Raw genomic sequence first — 24,557 nt, 5'->3', positions numbered from 1 at the left:
GTAAAGCAATTATACTCCAATAAAGATGTAAAAAAAAAAAAGACACAGAGTGGCTGGGACTTCCCTGGTGGTCCAGTAGTTAAGACTCTGTGCTCCCAATGCACAGGGGGTTCGATCCCTGGTCAGGGAACTAGCTCCCGCATGCTGCAACTAAGAGCCCACATGCCACAACTAAAGATCCTATGTGCTGCAATGAAGATCCTGCATGTTGCAACTAAGACTCAGAGCAGCCAAATAAATAAAAGAAATAAATACATATTAAAAAAGAAAAGACATAGAATGGCTGAATGGATACAAAAACAAAACACATATATATGTTGCCAACAAGAGATTCACTTCAGATCTAAGGACACACACAGACTGAAAGTGAGGGGATGGAAAAAGGTATACCCTGCAAATGGAAATCAAAAGAAAACTTGAGTAACAATACTTATATCAAACAAAATAGACTTGAAAATAAGGACTGTTACAAGAGACAAAAAAAGACACTACATAATGATCAAAGGATCAATCCAAGAAGATTGGATTGATACAATATACTACAAAGCTACAGTAATGAAAACAGTATGGTACTGTCACAGAAACAAAAATAGACATCAGTGGAACAGGACAGAAAGTCCAGAAATAAACCCATGCACTTATGGTCAATTAATCTATGACAAAGGAGGTAAGAACAATTGTAAATATATATGCACCCAACACAAAAGCACCTAAATATATAAGGGAAATAACAGTCATAAAAGGAGAAATCAACAGTAACACAATAATAGTAGGGGACTTTAAAACCCAATTACATCAATGGACAGATCATCCAGACAGAAAATCGGTAAGTAAACAAAGGCCTTAAATAACACATTAGAAAAAAATGGACTTAATTTATACAGAGAGCATTCCGTCTGAAAGGAGAATACACATTCTTTTCAAGTGCACGTGGAACATTCTCCAGCATAGATCACATGCTAGGCCACAAAACAAGCCTTGGTAAATTTAAGAAAATTGAAATCATATCAAGCATCTTTTCTGACCACAATGCTACAAGATTAGAAATCAACTACAAGAGAAAAACTGCGAAACAAAACAAAACAAAACACATGGTGACTAAACAATATGCTACTAAACAACCAATGGATTACTGAAGAAATCAAAGAGGAAATCAAACGTACCTAGAGACAAATGAAAATGAAAACATGATGATCCAAAACATATGGGATGCAGCAAAAGCAGTTCTAAGAGGGAAGTTTATAGTGATACAACCTTATCTCAGGAAACAAGAAAAATCTCAAATAAACAACATAACCTTGCGTCTAAAGGAACTAGAAAAGAACAAACAAAACCCAAATTAGTAGAAGGAAAGAAATCATACAGATCAGAGCAGAAATAAATGAAATAGAGACAAAAAAATAGAAAAGATCAATGAAAGTAACAGCTGGCTCTTTAAAAATATAAACAAAATTGATAAAGCTTTAGCCAGACCCTAAAGACACAGATGCAGAGAACAAACGTATGGGGGGAAGCAGGGGTGTGGTGGGGTTGGATGAACTGGGAGATTGGGATTGACATACATACACTAATATGTATAAAATAGATAACTAATAAGAACCTGCTGTATAAAAAATAAATAAATAAAATAAAATTCAAAACAAACAAACAAAAAACTTTAGCCAGATTCCAAAAGAAAAAAAAGGGAGATGGCAAAAATAAATAAAATCAGAAATTAAAAAGGAGAAGTTACAATGGACACACAGAAATACAAAGCATCATAAGAGACTACTACGAACAACTATATGTGAATAAAATGGACAACCTAGAAGAAATGGACAAATTCTTAGAAAGGTACAATCTCCCAAGACTTAACCAGGAAGAAATAGAAAATAGAAACAGGCCAATTATGAGTAATGAAGTTGAATCAGTAATTGAAAAATTCCTAACAAACAAACACTTAGAGAAGAGTTAACACCTATCATTCTCAAACTATTCCAAAGCAAACTGAAGAGAAAGTAACAATTCTGAACTCATTCTACAAGGCAAATGTCACCCTCATACCAAAACAAGACAAAGATATTATACAAAAAAGAAAATCATAGGCCAATATCACTGATGAACACGAATGCAAAATCCTCAACAAAATATTAGCAAAACAAATGCAACAATACATTAAAAGGATCATACATCATGACTGAGTGGAATTTACCCAAGATGCAACGATTTTTCAATATGCAGAAATGAATCAATGTGGTATACCACATTGAAAACTGAAGAATAAAAACCATGTGATCATCTCAATAGATACAGAAAAAGCTTTTGACAAAATTCTAAATTCATTTATGATAAAAAATCCTCCAGAAAGTGGGCATTGAGGGAACCTACCTCAACATAATAAAGGCCATACAGCTAATAACATACTCAATGGTGAAAAGCTGAAAGCATTTTCTCTAAGATCAGGAGCAAGACAAGGATGCCAACTCTCGCCACTTTTATTCAACATTGTATTGGAAGTCCTAGCCATAGCAATCACACAAGAAAAAGAAATAAATGGAATCCAAATTGGAAAGGAAGAAGTAAAACAGTCACTGTTTGCATATGACATGATATTAACATTATACACAGGAAATCCTAAAGATACCACCAGAAAACTACTAGCACTCATCAATGAATTCAGTAAAGTTGCAGGATACAAAATTAATACAAAGAAATCTGTTGCATTTCTATACACTAACAATGAAAGATCAGAAAGAGAAATTAAGGAAACAATACCTTTTACTATGACATCCAAAAGAATAAAATACCTAGGAATAAACCTACCTAAGAAGGAAAAAGACCTGTACTCTGAAAACTATGAGACACTGATGAAAGAAACTGAAGATGACACAAACAGATGGAAAGATATACCATGTTCTTGGGTTGGAAGAATCAATAATGTTAAAATGATTATGCTACCCAAGGCAATCTACAGGTTCAATTCAATCCCTATCAAATTACCAATGGCATTTTTCACAGAACTAGAATAAAATAAATTAAAGTTTGTATGGAAAAGCAAAAGACCCCCAAATAGTGAAAGCAATCCTGAGAAAGAAAAATTGAGCTAGATGAATCACGCTCCCTGACTTCAAACTATACTACAAAGCTACAGTAATGAAAACAGTATGGTGCTGTCACAGAAACAAAAATAGGGATCAGTGGAACAGGACAGAAAGTCCAGAAATAAACCCATGCACTTATGGTCAATTAATCTATGACAAAGGAGGTAAGAATATACAATGGAGGAAAGACAGTCTCTTTGATAAATGGTGCTGGGAAAACTGGACAGCTACATGTAAACAAATGAAATTAGAACATTCTCTAACACCATACACAAAAATAAACTCAAAATAGATTAAAGACCTAAATGTAAGACCAGATACTATAAAACTCCTAAAGGAAAACATAGGCAGGACATTCTAACATGAATCACAGCAATATCTTTTTGGATGCACCTCCTACAGTAATGGAAATAAAAACAAAAATAAACAAATGGGGGCTTCCCTGGTGGTGCAGTGGTTGAGAGTCCGCCTGCCAATGCAGGGGACATGGGTTTGTGCCCTGGTCCAGGAGGATCCCACATGCTGCAGAGCAGCTAGGCCCGTGAGCCATGGCCGCTGAGCCTGCGTGTGTGGAGCCTGTGCTCCGCAACAGGAGAGACCACAAGAGTGAGAGGCCCGCGTACTGCAAAAAAAAAACAACAAAAACCAAATGAGACCTAATTAAACTTAAAAGCTTTTGCTCAACAAAGGAAACCATAAAGAAAATGAAAAAACAACCTACAGAATGGGAAAAAATATTTGCCAACAATGCAACCGACAAGGGATTAGTCTCCAAAACTTACATACAACACATGTGGCTCAGTATCAAAAAACCAAGCAGCCCAATCAAAAAATGGGCAGAAGACCTAAATAGACATTTCTCCAAAGAAGATATACAGATGGCCAACAGGCACATGAAAAGATGCTCTAATTAAACACAATCTAACTGTGTTTGTCTAATTATTAGACAAACAAATCAAAACTATAATGAGATATCACCTCACAACAGTCAGAATGGTCATCATCAAAAAATCTACAAACAATAAATGATGGAGAGGGTGTAGAGAAAAGGAAACCCTCCTAACACTGTTGGAGGGAATGTAAATTGGTACAGCCACTATGGAGAACAGTGTGGAGGTTCCTTAAGAAACTAAAAATAGAGCTACCATATGATCCAGCAATCCCACTCCTGGGCATATATCTGGAGAAAAACATGGTTCAAAAGGATATATGCACCTCAATGTTCATGGCAGTGCTGTTTACAATAGCCAACACATGGAAACAACCTAAATGTCCATCAACAGATGAATGGATAAAGAAGGTGTGGTACATATATACAATGGAATATTACTCAGCCATAAAAAAGAATGAAATAATGCCATGTGCAGCAACATGGATGGATCTGGAAATTATCATACTAAGTGAAGTAAGACAGACAGAGAAAGACAAATATAATATGATATTGCTTATTTGTGGAATCTAAAAAAAATGCAACAAGTGAATTTATTTACAAAACAGAAGCAGACTCACAGACTTAAAGAACAAACTTATGGTTACCAGTGGGGAAGTGTAGGGGGGAAGGATAGACTGGGAGTTTGGGATTGACATGTACACACTACTATATTTAAAACAGATAACCAACAGGGACCTACTGTATAGCACAGGGAATGCAGCTCAGTATTCTGTAATAACCCAAAAGGGAAAAGAATCTGAAAAAGGAATAGATACATGTATATGCATAACTGAATCACTTTGTTGTACACCTGAAACTAACACAACATTGTTAATCAACTATGCTCCAATATATTGATAAAATAAAAATTTAAAAAATAAAGTTATTACAAAATAATGGCTATATTTCTTTGTGCCGTACAATATATCCTTGCTGCTTATTTATTTTATACATAGCAGTGTCTCTTAACTTCAACTTAAAAACTTAGCTTTTAATATCAAAAATTGGAATAAATGTACTTCAATAGAGGACTAGAAAATGTTTAAATTAAACAATATACAAGCAGTAATAATAACTTTATAGACATGGAAAAAAGTCTATCATAAAAGAAAGAAAAAAAAAGAATGGATATATGTGTATGTATAACTGAATCACTTTGTTGTACACCTGAAACTAACACAACATTGTAAATCAACTATATCCCAATATAAAATAAAAGTTAAATTTAAAAAAGAAATAAACAAAAAAAGAATAAAACACATAGGAATAAACCTACCTAAGGAGATAAAAGACCTGTACTTGGAAAACTATAAGAAACCAATGAAAGAAATTGAAGATGATACAAACAGATGGAAAGATATACCATGTTCTTGGATTGGAAGAATTAATATTGCTAAAATGACCATACTACCCAAGGCAATCTACAGATTCAATGCAATCTCTATCAAAATACCAATGGCATTTTTCACTGAACTAGAAGAAATAATTTTAAAATTTGTATGGAGACACAAAAGACCCCAGATAGCCCAAAAAATCTTAAAAACGAGCAGACCTGGAGGACTCATGCTCCCTGACTTCACATTATACTATAAAAGCTACAGTCATCAAAGCAATATAGTACTGGCTCAAAAACAGACATATAAAATCAATGGATAGGGCTTCCCTGGTGGCGCAGCGGTTGAGAGTCCACCTGCTGATGCAGAGGACACGGGTTCGTGCCCCGGTCTGGGAAGATCCCACATGCCGTGGAGTGGCTGGGCCCGTGAGCCATGGATGCTGAGCCTGCGCGTCCGGAGCCTGTGCTCCACAACGGGAGAGGCCACAACAGTGAGAGGCCCGCGTATCGCAAAAAAAAAAAAAAAAAAAAAAAATCAATGGATAGACTAGAGAGTCCAGAAATAAATCCACAGACTTATGTTCAATTAATCTATGACAAAGCAGACAAGAATATACAATGGAGAAAAGACAGCCTCTTTGATATGTGGTGCTGAGAAAACTGGACAGCTACAGGTAAACAAACGAAATTAGAACATTCTCTAACACCATATACAAAAATAAACACAAAATAGATAAAAAACCTAAATGGAGGCTTCCCTGGTGGCGCAGTGGTTAAGAATCTGCCTGCCAATTCAGGGGACACGGGTTGGAGTCCTGGTCCGGGAAGCTCCCACATGCCTTGGAGCAACTAAGCCCATGTGCCACAACTACTGAGCCCACGTGCCTAGAGCCTGTACTCCAAAACAAAGAGAAGCCACTGCAATGAGAAGCCTGCACACACAACAAAAAGTAGCCTCCACTTGACACAACTAGAGAAAGCCCATGTGCAGCAACGGAGACCCAACACAGCCAAAAAAAACGAAAAAAAAAAACCTACATGGAAGACCAAAAGCATAAAACTCTCAGAGGAAAACAGGCAGAACACTCTTTTTTTTTAAAAAAACTATTTATTTATTTATTTATTTATTTTTGGCTGTGTTGGGTCTTCGTTTCTGTGCGAGGGCTTTCTCTAGTTGTGGCAAGCGGGGGCCACTCTTCATTGCGGTGCGCGGGCCTCTCACTGTCGCGGCCTCTCTTGTTGTGGAGCACAGGCTCCAGACGCGCAGGCTCAGTAGTTGTGGCTCACGGGCCCAGTTGCTCCGCGGCATGTGGGATCTTCCCAGACCAGGGCTCGAACCCGTGTCCCCTGCATTGGCAGGCAGATTCTCAACCACTGTGCCACCAGGGAAGCCCCCAGAACACTCTTTAACATAAATCATAGCAATAATTTTTTATATCGGTCTCCTAAAGCAAAGGAAATAAAACAAAAAATAAACAAATGGGACCTAATTAAACTTAAAAGCTTTTGCACAGCAAGGGAAACCATCGACAAAATGAAAAAACCTGCTGAATAAGACAATATATTTGCAAATGACATGACCAATAAGAGGTTTATATCCACAACATATAAACAGCTAATGCAACTCAACATAAAAAATAATCCAGGGCTTCCCCGGTGGCGCAGTGGTTGAGAGTCCGCCTGCTGATGCAGGGGACACGGGTTCGTGCCTCAGTCCGGGAAGATCCCATATGCCGCGGAGCAGCTGGGCCTGTGAGCCATGGCCGCTGAGCCTGCGCGTCCGGAGCCTGTGCTCCGCAACGGGAGGGGCCATGGCAGTGGGAGGCCCGCGTACCGCAAAAAAAAAAAATCCAATTTAAAAATGTGCAGGGACCTCCCTGGTGGCTCAGTGGTTAAGAATCCACCTGCCAATGCAGGGGACACGGGTTCAAGCCCTGGTCTGGGAAGATCCCACATGGTCTGGAGCAACTGAGCCCATGTGTCACAACTACTGAGCCTGCACTCTGCAGGCTGAGAGCTACAACCACTGAGCCTGCGCACCACAACTACTGAAGCTTGTGTGCCCTAGAGCCCACGCGCCACAACTACAGAGCTCCCATACTGCAACTACTGAAGTCCGTGCACTCTAGGGTCTGCCTGCTGCAACTACTGAGCCCCTGTGCTGCAACTACTGAAGCTTGTGCACCTAGAGCCCATGCTCCACAACACGGGAAGCCACTGCAATGAGAAGCCTGTGCACAGCAAGGAAGAGTAGCCCCCACCTGCTGCAACTAGAGGGAGACCACGTGCGGCAACAAAGACCCAACGCAGCCAAAAAAAAAAAAAAAAAGTGCAGAAGAAGTGAATAGACACTTTTCCAAAGAGGAAATGCAGATGGCCAACACATGAAGAGATTCTCAACATTGTTAACCATCAGGGAAATGCAAATCAAAGCCACAACGAGATATCACCTCACACCAGTTAGAATGGCTATCATCAAAAAGAACACAAACAACAAATGTTTGTGAGGATGTGGAGAAAAGGGAACCCTTGTACACTGTTGGTGGAAACGTAAATTGGTACAGCCACTATGGAAAACAGTATGGAGGTTCCTTAAAAAACTAAAAATAGAGTTGCCATATGATCCAGCAATCCCACTCCTGGGCATATATCCAGAGAAAACTATAATTCGAAAGGATACATGCTCCCTAGTGTTCACAGCAGCATTATTTACAATTGCCAAGATATGGAAGTAACCTAAGTGCCCATCAACAGATGAGTGGATGAAGAAGATGCTGTATATATATATACAGTGGAATACTACTCAGCCATAAAAAACAATGAGATGTTTCCATTTGCAGCAAGAAGGAAGGACCTAGAGAATACTATGCTTAGTAAAATAAGTCAGACAAAGACAAACCCTGTATGATATCACTTATATATGAAATCTAAAAAATACAACAAACTAGTCAATAAACAAAAAAGAAGCAATTCACAGATATAGAGAACAAACTAGTGGGGAGAGGAAAGGGGTTGGTGCTATTAAGAGGTACAAATTATTATGTATGAAATAAGCTACAAGGATATGTTATACAATACAGGGAATATAGCCAATATTTTATAATAACTATAAATGGAGTATAGCCTTTAAAAATTGTGACTGACTACATTTACTCCTATAACTTATATAGTACTGTATATCAGCTATACTTCAATTTTTTAAAAAAGCACAATGAGAGAGGAGGATCAACATGGCAATGTAGGAGGACGTGGAGATCACCTTTCCCCACAAATACATCAAAAATATTTAAATGTACATGTCATAATTAAAGAACCAATGTTGATCTATTAAAAAGAAAATACAGGGCTTCCCTGGTGGCGCAGTGGTTAAGAATCCGCCTGCCAATGCAGGGGACACGGGTTGGAGCCCTGGTCCGGGAAGATCCCACATGCCGCAGAGCAACTAAGCCCATGAGCCACAACTACTGAGCCTGTGCTCTAGAGCCCGTGAGCCACAAACTACTGAGCCCGGGTGCCACAACTACTGAAGCCTGCGTGCCTAGAGCCTGTGCTCCACAGCAACAGAAGCCACCACAATAAGAAGCCCACGCACTGCAGCAAAGAGTAGCCCCCGCTCACCACAACTAGAGAAAGCCCGTGTGCAGCAATGAAGACTCAACACAGCCAAAAATAAATAAATTAATTAATTTAAAAAAGAAAGAAAGAAAATACATCTAAATATGAAACAATTTTCACAGAAAACCAACTGGAAACTGCCAGAAGATCTCTTATAGAACCAAAGCTGCAAGAAAGATCTCCATGTAATCAGGTAGGATAGGGGGAAAGAAAAAAAAGAAAGGCGTCAGGATGGGACTGGTGCCCCTGGGAGTGATCTGTGATAGAGGGAATGTCCACATGGGCTGGCCCTGGCCCTGGGGAGCCTTCTTGCCTGCTGAGAGGTCCAATGGGACAGACAGAGGGCTGGAGGGGCTTAGACTCTGTTTGCAAGGACTGTGCTTATGCTGGCTTGCTAGCAATCAGGATGGAGAAAGACCAGGGCTGATGGCTGCTGCCTTGTCACACTTCCCTGACCAAATCATGTGCTGGGAGGGCTGCTAGTACATGCAGCAGCTGGGTGCTGAATCTCAGGTGGATGGACCCTGGGAGAGGACTTGGTTTAGCTGTGCGGAGACAGCCTACAGGGCCTTGGGTGTGGTCCAGGCAGAACCTTGGAGGTGATTATCAGCACACTGATGGTGGGGGTGGGTCTGGCCATAGTGGACTTCGTTGGCATGCTCACTGGGTGGTGCCAAAGAAACGAATGTCTCGGGTGGAGAGCCCCTGGCGAGGAGTAGGCAACAGTTGTTTCTTGGCAGTAGTGCTCCAGCTCCATTCACACACAGAAGCTTAGAGCCGGATCTGGGGCAGATAGGCCCTGGGAGAGGCCTGCTACAGAGGCAGCCCAGGTTGCAGGTGGCAGCACAACCACCTCGACTCCTGCAGCCACAGTGCCTTGGCCCCCAGCACCAGCCCACTCCACACCATAGCCTAGCACTAAGTCTGGTACAAATGCAACAGAGAAAGGGTTGTGACCTTGGGTTGATTCTGGTCAGAATCATGGATGCCTGCACCAGTGGGACATAGGTTTGCTGTGACCACATGGGCTTTACATGCTTCGGTGGTCACCTCCTTTGGGGCAGGGCACACACTCAAGGGCAACGGACCTTATCGAGTACGACCCTCAAGGCTTCTACTCCAACAACTGAGGAGTGGACCCTACCCCTGACAGGGCTGTTACAGCCATGGAAAAAAGAGGAGGCCCCACCCAAAATCCAGGGGAGGCTCTGGACACCACAACACATATCCCACCCCCTATTAAAAGGATAACGGCCAACACACTCTGAGGAAAGATGTGGCTAGCATCCATGCAAAAACCAGCCCTCACAACAAAAATACTGGACTCACATAGTCTACACACAGATGTTCCCACATAAAAATACCCCTTCAAGACCACAGTACATAACTGTTTCTCCTAAATTCATAGAGACAGAGAAAGTTAAGTAAAATGAAAAAGAAGAGGAACTACTCCCAATTAAAAGAACAAGAAAAATCCCATGAAAGAACAAATAATGAAACAGACCTCACCAGTCTACTAGACCCTGAGTTCAAAAAGGAGGTAATAATCGTGCTAAAGGAATTAAGAAAGATTATTAATAGAAATGCAGATCACTGTAACAAGGAACTAGAAACTATAAAGAGGAACCAATCAAAATAAGACAACTCAATTGCCAACATAAAAAACAATATAAAAGCAATGAATAGCAGACTAAATAATGCAGAAGAAGGAATAAGTGATCTAGAAGATAGAATAATGGGAATCACCCACTCAGAACAGCAGATAGGAAGACAAATAACAACCAAATGAAAGCAACATATGAGATATATGGGATCATTCAAAGCATACCAAACTACACATAATAGGGGTTCCTGAAGGAGAAGAGAGAGAGAAGGGGACCAAAAATGTATTTGAAGAAATTCTGGCTGAAAACTTCCCAAACCTAAAGAAGGAAACAGATATCCAGGTACGGGAAGCACAGAGGTTCCCATACAAGATGAACCCAAACAGATCCAGACCAAGACATATTATAATTAAAATGGGAAAAATTAAAAATAAAGAGAGGATTCTAAAGCCAGCAAGAGAAAAACAAAGAGTCAGTTACAAGGGAGCCCCCATTAAGGATATCAGCTGATTTCTCTGCAGAAACTGTGGGCCAGAAGGAAGTGGTATGATATATTCATAATTCTGAAAGGGAAAAACTTGCAACCTAGATACTCTACCCTGCAAGATTATCATTTAGAACAGAAGGAGGAAGAAAGAATTTCTCAGACAAGAAAAAACTAAAGAATACAGCAATACTAGACCTACCCTAAAGAAATATTTAAGGGTCTTCTCTAAATAGAAAAGAAGCAAGAATCTATAGGAAAGGGAAAATCACAATAGAAAAGGCAAATATATAAAAGGATTGAAGGTCACTTAAATAAGCCAGCACATAGACTAAAAACAGTCAAAAGATCTTTGTAAAAGTGATTGTAACTCTAAATAACAGCAAAAGGATAAACATGAAGATGTAAAATAGGACACCAGAATCACAAAATGTGGGGGAGGGGAGTGTAAAAATGTAGATCTTTCAGAATGTATTTGAACTTCTTTGACTATCAGTTTAAAACAAATAGATGTAGTTATGGGTCAACATACTAGAAAACCAGGGTGACCACAAATCTAAAACATACAATAGATTCACACAAAAATAAAAAGAAAAGAACTCAAGCATAATACAAAAGAAAACCATCAAACTACAAAATGAAAAACAAAAATAAGAAGAAATCAATAAAGAAGAACTGCAAAATCAACTGGAAAGCAAGGTTTTAAATGGCAATAAATACATATCTATCAGTAATTACTTTAAATATCAATGGACTAAATGCTCCAATCAAAAGACATACAGTGGGGCTTCCCTGGTGGCGCAGTGGTTGAGAGTCCGCCTGCCGATGCGGGGGACACGGGTTCGTGCCCTTGTCTGGGAAGATCCCACGTGCCACGGAGCGGCTGGGCCCGTGAGCCATGGCCACTGAGCCTGCGCGTCCGGAGCCTGTGCTCCGCAACGGGAGAGGCCACAACAGTGAGAGGCCTGCGTACCGCAAAAAAAAAAAAAAAAAAAAAAAAAAGACATACAGTGGCAGACTGGATAAGAAAAACAAGAACCTACAATATGCTGTCTACAAGAGATTTACTTCAGGGTGAAACACACATAGGCTGAAATTGAGCGGATAATAAAAGGTATTTCATGCAAATAAAAATAACAAGACAGGGGTTAGCAATACTTACTTCAGACAAAAGAGACTTTGAAACAAGGTCCATAAAGAAAAACATAGAGGGACATTATAATAATAATAAAGGGATAAATACAAGAAGAGGATATGACACTCTTTATCATATATGCACCCAATATAGGAGCACCTAAATACATAAAACACATACTAACAGAGATAAACGAAGAAATGAGTACAATAATAGTAGGAGAGTTAACACCTCACTGACATCAATAGACAGATCATCCAGACAGAAAATCAATAAAGCAACAGAAGTTCTACACGACACAACAGACCAGTTGATTTAACTGATATCTATAGGACACTACATCTAAAAGAAAAAAACCCAGAATACATATTCTATTCAAGTGTGCATTGAACATTCTCTAGGATAGACCACATACTAGGTCACAAAACAAGCCTCAACAAATTTAAGAAGGTAGAAATTATTTCAAGCATCTTTTCTGACCACAAGGGTATGAAACTAGAAATCAACCACAGAAAGAAAAACAGGAAAAGAGTAAATACATGGAGACTAAACAACATGCTACTAAAAAACCAGAGGGTCAACAATGAAATCAAAGAGGAAAACAGAAAACATCAAGACTATGACAATGAAAACACAACCTTACAAAATCTACAGGAGGCAGTAAAAGCAGTTCTAAGAGGGAGGTTTATAGTGATACAGACCTTCCTCAAGGACAAGAAACATTTCAAATAAACAACCTAACCTACCACCTAAAAGAATTAGAATAAGAAAAAACAAAAGCCAAAGTCAGTAGTGGGAAGGAAATAATAAAGATCAGAGAGAAAACAACTAAAATGGAAATTTAAAAACCAATAGAAAAAATTAGTAAAACCAAGAACTGGTTTTTTAAAAGATAGATAAAATCAAGAAACCTCTAGCCAGCCTCACCAAGAAGAAAAAAGACAGGACCCAAATAAACAAAATGAGAAATGAATAAGGAGAGATAACAACTGATACTGCAGAAATACAAAAAATCATAAGAGACGACTATGAACAGTTATATGCCAACAAACTGGACATCTAGAAGAAAAGGACAAGTTTCTAGAAACATACAGCCTGATAAAACTGAGTCAAGAACAAACAGATAACTTGAACAGACTGAACAGCAGAAGTGAAATAGAATCTGTAATAATAATTTTTAAAACTCCCTGCAAACGAAAGTCCAGGACTGGATGGCGTCACTGGGGCATTCTACCAAACATAAAAAGAACTTACACCTATCCTTCTCAAACTACCCAAATAATTGAAGAGGAGGGAACACTCCCAACTTCTTTCTAAGAAGCCACCATCACCCTGATACCAAAACCAGAGACGCTACAAAAAAGGAAAATTACAGGCCAATATCTTTGATGAATATAGATGCAAAAATCCTCAACAAAATACTAGCAAACAGAATCCAACAACACATTAAAAGGATCATACATCATGATCAAGTTGGGTTCATTCCAGGGCCACAAGGATGGTTCAAAATACACAAATCAACTAATGTGATACACCACATTAACAAAAATAAAGACAAAAACCACATGATTATCTCGATAGGTGAAGAAAAAGCATTTGATAAAATTCAATATTCATTCATGATAAAAACTCTCACCAAAGTGGATATGGAGGGACCATATCTCAACATAATAAAAGCCATTTATGACAAACCCATAGCCAACATAATATTCAACAGTGAAAAGCTGAAAGCCTTCCTGCTAAGTTCAGGAAAAAGACAAGGATGCCCACTCTCACCACTTTTATTCAACATAGTAATAGAAGTCCTAGCCACAGCAATTAGACAAGAAAAAGAAATAAAAAGGTATCCAATTTAGAAGGGACAAGGTAAAACTGTCACTATTTGCAGATGACATAATTCTCTATACAGAGAACCCTAAGGTCTCCACACAAAAACTATTAGAGCTAATAAATGAATTCAGCAAGGTAGCAGGATATAAGATTAATATACAGAAATCTGTAGCATTTCTTTACACTAACAATGAGATATCAGAAAGAGAAAGTAAAAAAAAATCCTGTTTAAAATCATGTTAAAAAAATAAAATACCTAGGAATAAACTTAACCAAGGAGGTTAAATATCTATATGCTGAAAACTATAAAACACTGATAAAGGAAACTGAAGATGATTCAAGAAATGGAAAGATATTCCTTGATCTTGGATTGGAAGAATTAATATTGTTGAAATGGCCATACTACCCAAAGCAATCTACAGATTTAATGTAATCCCTACCAATATACCCATGACATTTTTGACAGAACTAGAACAAATAATCCTAAAATTTATATAGAACCACAAAAGACTGAGAATTGTCAAAGCAATCCTCTGGAAAAAGAACAAAGCTGGAGGCAGAACCCTTCCACACTTCAGACAATACTACAAAACTACAGCAATCAAAACAGTGTGGTACTGGCACAGAAACAGACATATAGACCAATGGAACAGAATAGAGAGCTCAAAAATAAACCCACACAACTACATTCAGTTAATCTATGACAAAGGAGGCAAGAATATACAATGGAGAAAAGATAGTCTCTTCAACAAGTGGTGTTGGGAAAGCTGGACAGCTACGCATATATCAATGAAATTAGAACACTCCCTCATATCATACACAAAAATAAACTCAAAATGGTTTAAAGACCTACATTTAAGACATGACACTATAAAACTCCTAGAAGAGAACTTAGGTAAAACATCCTCTGACATAAATCAAAGCAATACATTTTTTAGGTCAGTTTCCCAAGGCAAAAGAAATATAAGCAAAAAGATACAAATGAGATCCAATCAAACCTAAAAGATTTTGCATAGCAAAGGAAACCATCAGCAAAATGAAAAGACAACCTACTGAATGGGAGAAAATATTTACAATATGATGTGATGGATAAGGGATTAATATCCAAAATATAGAAACAGCTCATAGAACTCAATATCAAAAAACCAAACAACACAATCAAAAAATGGGCAGAAGGGACTTCCCTGGTGGTCCAGTGGGTGAGACTCTGTGCTCCCAATGCAAGCGGAACCCAGTCAATCCCTGGTTCCCCGACCAGGGATCGACCGGGTTTGATCCCTGGCCAGGGAACTAGATCCCACATGTATGCCTCAACTAAAAGTCCACATGCCACAACTAGAGATCCTGCGTGCCGCAACTAAGACCCAACACAGCCAAAATAAATAAATAAATAAACTTTTTTTTTAAATGGGCAAAACACCTAAATAGACATTTCTCCAAAGAAGACATACAGATGGCCAACAGGCACATCAAAAGATGCTCAACATCACTAATTATTAGAGAAATGCAAATCAAAACCACACTGAGGTATCACCTCACAGTGGTCAGAATGGCTATCATTAAAAATTCTACTAATAATAAATGCTGGAGAGGGTGTGGTGAAAATGGAACCCTCCTACACTATTGGTGGGAATGTAAATTGGTAAAACCACTGTGGAGAACAGTATGAAGTTCCTTAAGAAACTAAAAATAGAGCTACTATATGATGCAGCAATCTCACTCCTGGGCATATATCCTGAAAAGATGAAAACTCTAATTTTAAAAGACATGCACCCCAATGTTCATAGCAGCACTATTTCCAATAGCCAAGACATGGAAACAACCCAAGTACCCATCAACTGATGAATGGATAAAGAAAATGTGTCATTTATACACACACACACACACACACACACACACACACACAATGGAATATTGCTCAGCCACAGAAAGAAATGAAATATTGCCATTTGCAGCAACATGGATGGACCTAGAGAATATCATATTAAGTGAAATAAGTCTGACAGAGAAAGACAAATAATATATGATATCACTTATACGTGGAATCTAAAAAATAATTCAAATGAATCTATATACAAAAGAGAAACAGACTCACAGACATAGAAAACAAAGTTATGTTTACCAAAGATAAAAGGCAATAGGGGGCTTCCCTGGTGGCGCAGTGGTTGGGAGTCTGCCTGCCGATGCAGGGGACACGGGTTTGTGCCCCGGTCTGGGAGGATCCCACGTGCTGCGGAGCGGCTGGGCCCGTGAACCATGGCTGCTGAGCCTGCGCGTCCGGAGCCTGTGCTCCGCAACGGGAGAGGCCACAACAGTGAGAGGCACGCATACCGCAGGAAAAAAAAAAAAAAGGCAATGGGGAGGGAAATTAGGAGTATGGGATTAGCAGATACAACTATATACTATACATCAAATAGATAAGCAACAAGGATTTACTATATAGCACAGGGAACTATATTCAATATCTTATAATAACCTATAATGGAAAATAATCTGAAAAAGTATATATATAAGTGACTCACTTTGCTATATACCTGAAACAAAGTATTGTAAACCAACTATACTTCAATTTTAAAAAACATGAGATATCACCTCACGCCTGTCAGAAGGGTTATCATCAAAAGGAACACAAATCATAAATGTTGGCGAGGATGTGGAGAAATGGGAACCCTCGCACATTGCCAGTGGGAATGTAAATTGGTGCAGCCAATGTGGAAAACAGTATGGAGGTTTCTTAAAAAACTAAAAATAGGACTACCATATGACTCAACTATTCCACTCCTGCATATATATCCAAAAAAACTCCACCATAAAACACTAATTCTAAAGATACACGCACCCCAATATTCATAGCAGCATTATTTACAATTGCCAAGATATGGAAGAAAGTGTCCATCAACAGATGAATGGATAAAGAAGATATATATACAATGGAATATGACTCAGCCATAAAAAAGAATGAAATTTTGCCATTTGTAGCAACATGGGTGGACTTGGAGGGTATTATGCTAAGTTAAATAAGTTAGAAAAAGACATACTATATGATATCACATATGTGGAATCTAAAAAGTAAAACAAACTAGTGAATATAACAGAAAAGAAACAGACTTGCAGATATATAGAACAAGCTAGTGGTTACCAGCTGGGAGTGGGAAGTGGGGAGGGGCAAGGTAGAGGTAGAGGATTCAGAGGTACCAACTACTATGTATAAAATAAATAAGCTACAAGAATATATTTTACATCACAGGGAACATAGTCATATTTTATAATAACTAAATTGAGTATAACCTTTTACTATTGTGAGTCACTATGTTGTAAACCTATAAAAATTGTCCCGATCTGGACACTCAGATTAAAGATAGATGAATCTGATGTTCAAATCCAGGATCTGCCGAAACAAAACAAAGAAAGCGACCCACAACTGACTATTGAGAGTGACAGTTGAGATCCCAGAAAAAACAGACCTTCTTTTCATGACTTCATTTTTTGAATGAAGATATGAATTATATATATATCACTTTAAATATTGCCTCTGTCCCCTTTTTTGTCTTCTCCTACATTTTATTGAATATAGGACCACCTCATTTTATCCTTTATATCTCTTTTCTCTTTTCTGTAGGGTCATTCATTCTACAAAAAAGTAATGGGTCTTCAAGGTTTTGGTGAACTTCATATGAGCTCTCTTAGTGATGTTAGTTACTGGGTCAGATGTTAGCCTTTGTTGTGCTTCTGCCTTGCATAAAACATGTACATGTACAAGTCACTTAACCTTGTTATGGATGGAATGTCTGTATCTTAAGTATTTGAAAAGAATTAAAGGTAAAAGCTTTCATTAAAAAAAGAAAAAAAAAACCCAGAAATTCATTCTCTCACAGGTCTGGAAGCTAGACATCCACAATCAAATCCGTGCTCACTCCAAAGGCTCCAGAAGACAATCTGTCTTTTCCCTTTTTCCTTGTCTTTTCCCGCTTCTGGGAGCTTCAGGCATTCCTTGGCTTGTGGCCACATCACTCCAATCTCTGACTATATGGTCATGTTGCTTCCTCCTCATCTGCCTGTGTCTCTAATAAGAACACTTTCATTGGATTTAGAGTCTACTCAGATAATCCAAGATAATCGCATCTCAAGATCTTTAATTACTCCTGCAAAGGCTTTTTTCAAATAAGTAACATTTACAGGTTCTGAGGTTTAGGATATGAACATGTCTTTTTGGAGGTCACCAATGAACCCATTAGATTATTTATTTAAATTATGAATATATTTTAAACCCACAAGCTAATATTTTTGCTTTACACAGTCATTTAAAATTAACCTATATTCTTTGCTCTTCATTCCTTGTTGCATCTTTGTGTTTCCTTCTGGGATAATTTTCCTTCAGCCTAAATTAAAAACTGTAAGTTTTCTTTAAAATGTAGCTTTGGAGCAAACTCTCCATTTTGATTTGTCTTTAAATGTCTATTGTGTTTTAATTCTGAAGGATCTTTTTGTTGTGTAGAGACAACACACACTTGATTGGTACTTAGTTATTTTCTTTTAGCACACTGAAATTATCTTGCCACTGGTTTCTGACTACAGTTGTCACTCTTGGTATGTCATTGTCCATCTTACTGATGCACCCATGACCGTCTTTCTTTTAAATGGATACTTTTGGTATTTTCACTTTGATTTTATTTTCTGCAATTTTACTCTGATATATCTAGATTTTGATTCATTTTTACTTATCCTGCTTGAGTTTCATTTCATTGAATATTAATACCTTTTATTTAGTTCTGGAAAACTCTAAGTCATTATCACTTTCAATATTGCCTGTGTCCCCCTTCTTTATCTTCTACTAGATTTAATTAAGTGCAGCTCAGACCTCCTCATTTTCTCTCTTTTCTCCTCTTTAGCATTTTCCATCTTGCCGTCTCTCTGTGCTTTATTCTGGATATTTTCCATTTTTCTCATTTTAGTTGTGTCTAATCTGCTTTTAACCCATCTATTTCCCTCATAAATTTCTGTATTTAGCAGTTCTATCATTTCTATTGATTCATTTTCAAATTTGCAATGTATTTTGCAAACATTTTGTAATTGATTCAGGCAAAAAAAATCCACACATAAACATAAATGGATGCCAAAATTATTAGGTGAAATCTGAGAAAGAATAAGATATTTATATGGACTCAAAATATTTTCTCATAGATTACTTAATAATTACAAAGGGAAAAATGATAACTTTTTGATGGAAAATGTGGCAGATGCTTTCTTAGTCAAGTGATCAAAGTTAACATCACCAATAATGGCACAAACTGACATCACGTACCTCCTAATGTGATGCAGTGAAAAAGGATACAATATCACTTCTGTGGTATTCCTGTAAAAAAATTCATAACCTGAATCTAACAACAAACAAACATCAAACAAATCCAAAGTGAGGCACTCTCTACAGAACAGCTCATCTATACTCTTCAAAAATGTCAATATCATGAAAAACAAAGAAAAGATAAGGAACTGTTCCAGATTAAAGGAAACTAAAGGGACATGACTGAATGTAATGTATGATCCCAGATTAGATAAGGGGGGTGAGGCAAGCCTGCTATAATGAACATTACTGAGACAATTGACAAAATCTGAAAAATGGACTGGACATTGGGTAATAACCTATCCATGTTATGTTTGCAAACTTGATAGTTGTACTGTTGTTATATAATATCGTTTTCCTAACTGAAATATACAGCAGTAAGGGGGACTGATATTTGCAAATTATTCTCAACTGTTTCAGGAAAAAAATGATAAAGCAAAAACGTGGAAAAGCATTAAAAGCTGATGAATTTGAATGAAGGTTTTATGTGAAATTTTTTGTCTTATTCGTGTAGCTTTTATATAATTTTGAAATTATTTTAAAACAAAATGTTTTTAAAAACTTATATTATCAATTTTCAAAGCCCCAGTTCCTTGCTAAAATTTTAAAGTTCAGCTTTTATCTTCATGAAGGTAGTAAACACAGCTGTTAATGCAGGTTGTGGCTGATAACTCCAGTGTCTGGAGTCCTAGTGGGCTTCAGGTCAGCTCTTGTCTCTCTAGCCTGAAAGTGCTCAAAGCACAGTTCTGCCTCTCAGAGGATAAGAGGCTCAGAACAGTGCTGCCATCAGGATGCCAGACCAGAGTGGGAAATTCTGCTCTGGGCAGACACCTGCCTATGCTGGGCAGAAACGAGATTCAGACTGTATTCCCATTTCTCCACCCCAAAAGACCACCGAAAGCATGGTTCTGTCTCTCTACTGCTTCCTCCAGACCAGCAATGTCCCCAGGCTGAAGTAATTCCAGCTGACCTCTCTGAGCTCCAAACATCTCTCCGATCTCGGCTAGGTGATTCCTCCCTCCCTAATTATTGGCACTTTAACGCTTTTAAGAAATATATTAACTTTAGCTTTTCAGTTGTCATCAATGGGTAAGTTGGTCTGAATCACCTAGTTTGCCATTATTATAACCTGAAATCATAACCTTCTTTTCATTTTAACCCAAAAGCTTTGCCTTATTTTAAAAGAAATTTGGATTCATATCACAAATGAGCCAATCACCCTCTTCCTCTTATTTCTTTGTAACTGTAAGTCACGAGACCCTGAAGTGAATTAACATTTTATGCTTGCTAGCTAAAGTGGCTAGCTAGCTAGCTAGCTTTAAATACATAGACAGCTACTTTCTTTCAGAATTACAGCTTGGTTGGCCTAACCAGCACACTTGTAACATCAAACCGAGCCTAGGATCTCTAGTACTAATTTTTCATGAAAAGTTTAGCAATGAAAGATGAAAGAAGAAAGTAAATAACCAGCTTGATAAAATGATCCAATGATTACATAGGAAAATCAGGTTTAAAAAAGACAATACCATTCACAGGATGTAGGGCTTCCTTTAGTATCCGTGCTGAATGGGATGATGTCATTTCCTCTTCCTTTTGCTGATTTTTTAAACCATCGTCTGTGGAGATCTTAAGCCCTGAGAATTTCCATTCAGTGTAGTTCGCCTGCTTCAGATTCAAATAACTATATATAAGTATATTGTGTAATTATAATAATTTAATATAATTAATATTGCATAATATATAATTGATGTAATTGATACAATATAAATAATAATGAATTATATATAATTATAGTCATATAATATATATTTATAATCTCATATATATGTGTGTATATGTATTTTAGGCTACACAGTAACTTTAATCCAGTTTCCTATGAAGAAAAGGCAGTATCAAGTACATAGTAGGTGTTCAATAAATACCTGTTCTTTATTTTGATTACAGTTGAAGTAGCCTGGTTAGGACTGTCGTACTAAAGTTCTAAGCATAAATTACAGAGTCCACAATCTGTTGAATTAAATTACATTGAAATGAACAGTCCAGAGGTTTATTAAACTATTTACATTTGTGGAAACACATGCTCGCCACAAAAAGCCATGAATATCGCTGTGTGCCTACTTCTGCTTCTACCTCTGAGAATAATATATTTGGGGACACTACAACCCATATTTTAGTTCTTCAGGGTTTCTAAGGCCTTACCTGTAGTGTATTTCCATTTAAGATGTTATGACTAAGATACTCCATTCTGTTCTTTCCTTGAATGCCTGTTCTTTTGCCATGTTTTCTTCTTGAGTAACCTGTAACCTGGTGTTCCCTTTCCTTTCTTTCTCCCACCTGAGGAGGTTTTCGCTTAGCTTGATACTGGCCAGCTTCAATGGGAATCTCAATAGATACCATCTGGTCCTAAAGAGAAGGATCAGAGCCTTACAAGGTGATAGTTTAACAGCCTTGATTCTCAAGAATGGGATTTATGAGCTAGCATCAGACTTCATTTCTCTCCTGCCGTAAAGCTGAGAGATGCCATCTCTTCCCTCACCACAATAAAACCCAGGATTTTGCTCCATCCTTAGCCTCATGGCATTATGAATGATGCAGATTAAATTTGCAGAACACATGACATTCACAGAAGGAATTTCTTTTACCCCAATTTTAATACTGTCTTCCTCAAATCAAATTTGCTGCATAGGATTGGTGGAGATCTGCTACCTGGGGATGAAAGGAAGCTTCTTCCTCTTCAGCTGAGGTATCTAAACTGTCCTTGGTGTCCTTCTCCTCACTCAGAGCTTCTGGTTTTGGGAAACTCTCCGGGGGTAGATAGCAAGACTTCCAATCCAGTTGCACCTGAACAGATCCATTGGGTTTTCCCCCAGGGTCCGTGAGGTTAAAATCACCTGAGAGACACACAGACATTAATAAGATCCAATCACATGAAATAGGCAAGTGAGCATTTAACAGCACCTTATCTATTACCTCCCCAGTTTGAATTTCACCATATTTTGATTGTAATTAATTCACATCCACCAAGTAATCATGATGACAATACACTCAGAAGTAACATAAAATATCAGTGAATATTTATATTCACTCACAATATTTACTTCCAATATTCACTTAGAATATTTATAGGGGAAAATGGGTATCTCCAGGTTCAGGAAGGGATAGTCAAAAGATATACAGAGAGGTATAGCTTGCTTGTCGTCAGTCACCCAGCCAATAAACAAGAGCACATTCTTATTACTATTACCAAATGGTTGCTATGCCTTAGGCATACTAAGAAAACCATTATCTATACCCAAGTGGTCCGTATTTTTAATATAACAAAAGCAAAGAAAACTTAAGCACAATGGCTTTTTCCAAATGCCAGACTTCTGATTTGTAACACTGATTAATTTAACAGACGGCTCACATTGCCTCTCTTTGGCAAAGGACGAGTTGTGAGCAGAAGTGTCAGCCTTTTTTTTTCTTTCTTTTTTTTTTTTAGCACTTGTGGTATTGGGAGGAGGGAGGCCTCACGCACTTCCTGGAACATCCAAAAGCTTGTTAAACATCATTGATACTGGCTACACCCATTCACACTTCCTAATGAGAGCACGGACATTGCTGCCTCACCCTCCCCAGAACTGCAACCAGAGAGATGACCCTTCTTTGGTGTACCTTACAACCCTGGCTATGAATATATGATAAGGTAGTATGGAGTTCAGCTCCATATGGGGGGGAAAAATCCAAGAAATTTGTCATACGTGGCATGGAAGACTAATTTGGGTCTAATGTTTAAAAGGAGCGAGAGAATTATGGGGGAATGTTAAGGACATAGCTTATAATCTGATATCTAGTCATGTGCTAAGAAATAATAGGCCTTAAGTAAAGACAAATACTGGGAAGCACTATAGAGATGGAAAATGTTGGTTCAGACACAGAGGTATGGACTTCAGATTAGTGGGTCTACCCCCTTGGGAATCTTGCTTCTGTTGCTGAAAAGAAGCAAAAGAAGTCAATGTTTCTATATGATTAGTGAGGCTTTAAGTCTTCTACTCTCTCACTCCTGACAATATTCTCAAATCCTTTCAGCAGGTTTTAAGAGAAACTGTTCCAAGCAAGTAATCGAAGAAAAGTAGAATTAGGACAGGGAGACAACACTGGGCAGAGAGCATAAAGAGGTAATAACCTTGAACTCCCACCTTTAATGGATTTGTTTTGTGCAAGAGGAAGCAAGGGCACTTGGACGCGGCCAAGGTACGAGCCAGGCTCTGAGTCTTCATCATCAAAAACGTACACAGACAGGGCCTCCTGCCTCAGATACTGATCCAGGTCAGAAGTCACAAGCACTGGGAATCGAGCCTGGTCTCTGAAGTAGGGATTGTTACTGGCTGGAATGACGGCGGTGTCGTGGTCAGAAAAGGTAAAGAAGCGATACATGGCGTATGGACTGGGTTGGGCTCCCAGCCATCGACTCTGGAGGCCGCAGCACCGGATGACTTCCACCCGCAGCTCATTCTGATGCTTCCTGGTCTCCGATCTGGGCTGAAAAGATGTTGGTCTTGGATTGAGGAAAAGGGCAAGCTGAGAGAGTTGTGCAGGTGAAGCCCAGCACCCTTAATGAGGAAGAGCTATGACCTAAAGAACTGCTGAATCCTGACTGGGTCACAGAGAAGCCTAATCAATGACTTTCACCTGCCTGCAAATTGACTCTGGCAGATAATTATATGAGGGAGATGCTGGCACTCGGGCCTCATCTTAGAGATTGGAACAGAGAAGGCATTTTGTTCACAGCAGGGAGAGGTAGCTAGCTCCAAGGGCATGATTTCATTTCAAACTCAAGCTTGACCAAGGGAAGTATCTGGACTAGTTGTGGTGTGACAGTTTTTCTCTTTCATTCACATTCAACAAGTACTTATTGAGTGGAATACTGAGCTGTTCTCATGAGCTGCTTGGCTGAGTCTCCTTTGAGATGCATGGGCAGATCCTTTTTCTCACCTCATCCTCCTGGGTCTCCCAGGCTCCAAGTACATTGGCTGACAGGTATGCCTGGGCTTTCTTTCGCTTATTGTATGCTTGTAGGCTGGATCTTATGGGGAAGTGCAGCCTCATCCAGTACTCTAGCACCCCAAAGACTTCTCCACCAGCTCCTGGGTAGCAGAAAGTATGAAAGGCATGGAGGACACAGATGGTGTGGCGAGGATCAAGAATAAAGGCAGAGGAAT

The 24,557-nt window shown here is 38.5% G+C and overlaps 1 protein-coding gene across 1 annotated transcript in view; it reads right to left on the bottom strand.

Annotated features, from left to right (window-relative positions):
* The window catches only part of RPGRIP1 (RPGR interacting protein 1), a gene marked incomplete at both ends in the record, with an annotated part of 102,945 nt that overhangs the window by 41,463 nt on the left and 36,925 nt on the right, over nt 1-24,557 (bottom strand). Inside the window, 5 exons of the mRNA XM_079699150.1 lie at nt 20,883-21,021; nt 21,556-21,759; nt 22,063-22,247; nt 23,535-23,877; nt 24,331-24,482. Of these exons, the coding sequence (XP_079555276.1) occupies nt 20,883-21,021; nt 21,556-21,759; nt 22,063-22,247; nt 23,535-23,877; nt 24,331-24,482 (1,023 nt within the window). The remainder of the gene's footprint in view (nt 1-20,882; nt 21,022-21,555; nt 21,760-22,062; nt 22,248-23,534; nt 23,878-24,330; nt 24,483-24,557) is intronic.

This window comes from Hyperoodon ampullatus (genome assembly GCF_949752795.1).
Source record: "Hyperoodon ampullatus genome assembly, chromosome: 3".
In the NCBI taxonomy this organism is placed as follows: Eukaryota; Metazoa; Chordata; class Mammalia; order Artiodactyla; family Ziphiidae; genus Hyperoodon; species Hyperoodon ampullatus.
Note: the sequence above shows the minus strand (reverse complement) of the source record. Positions and strands in the feature narration are given on the sequence as shown.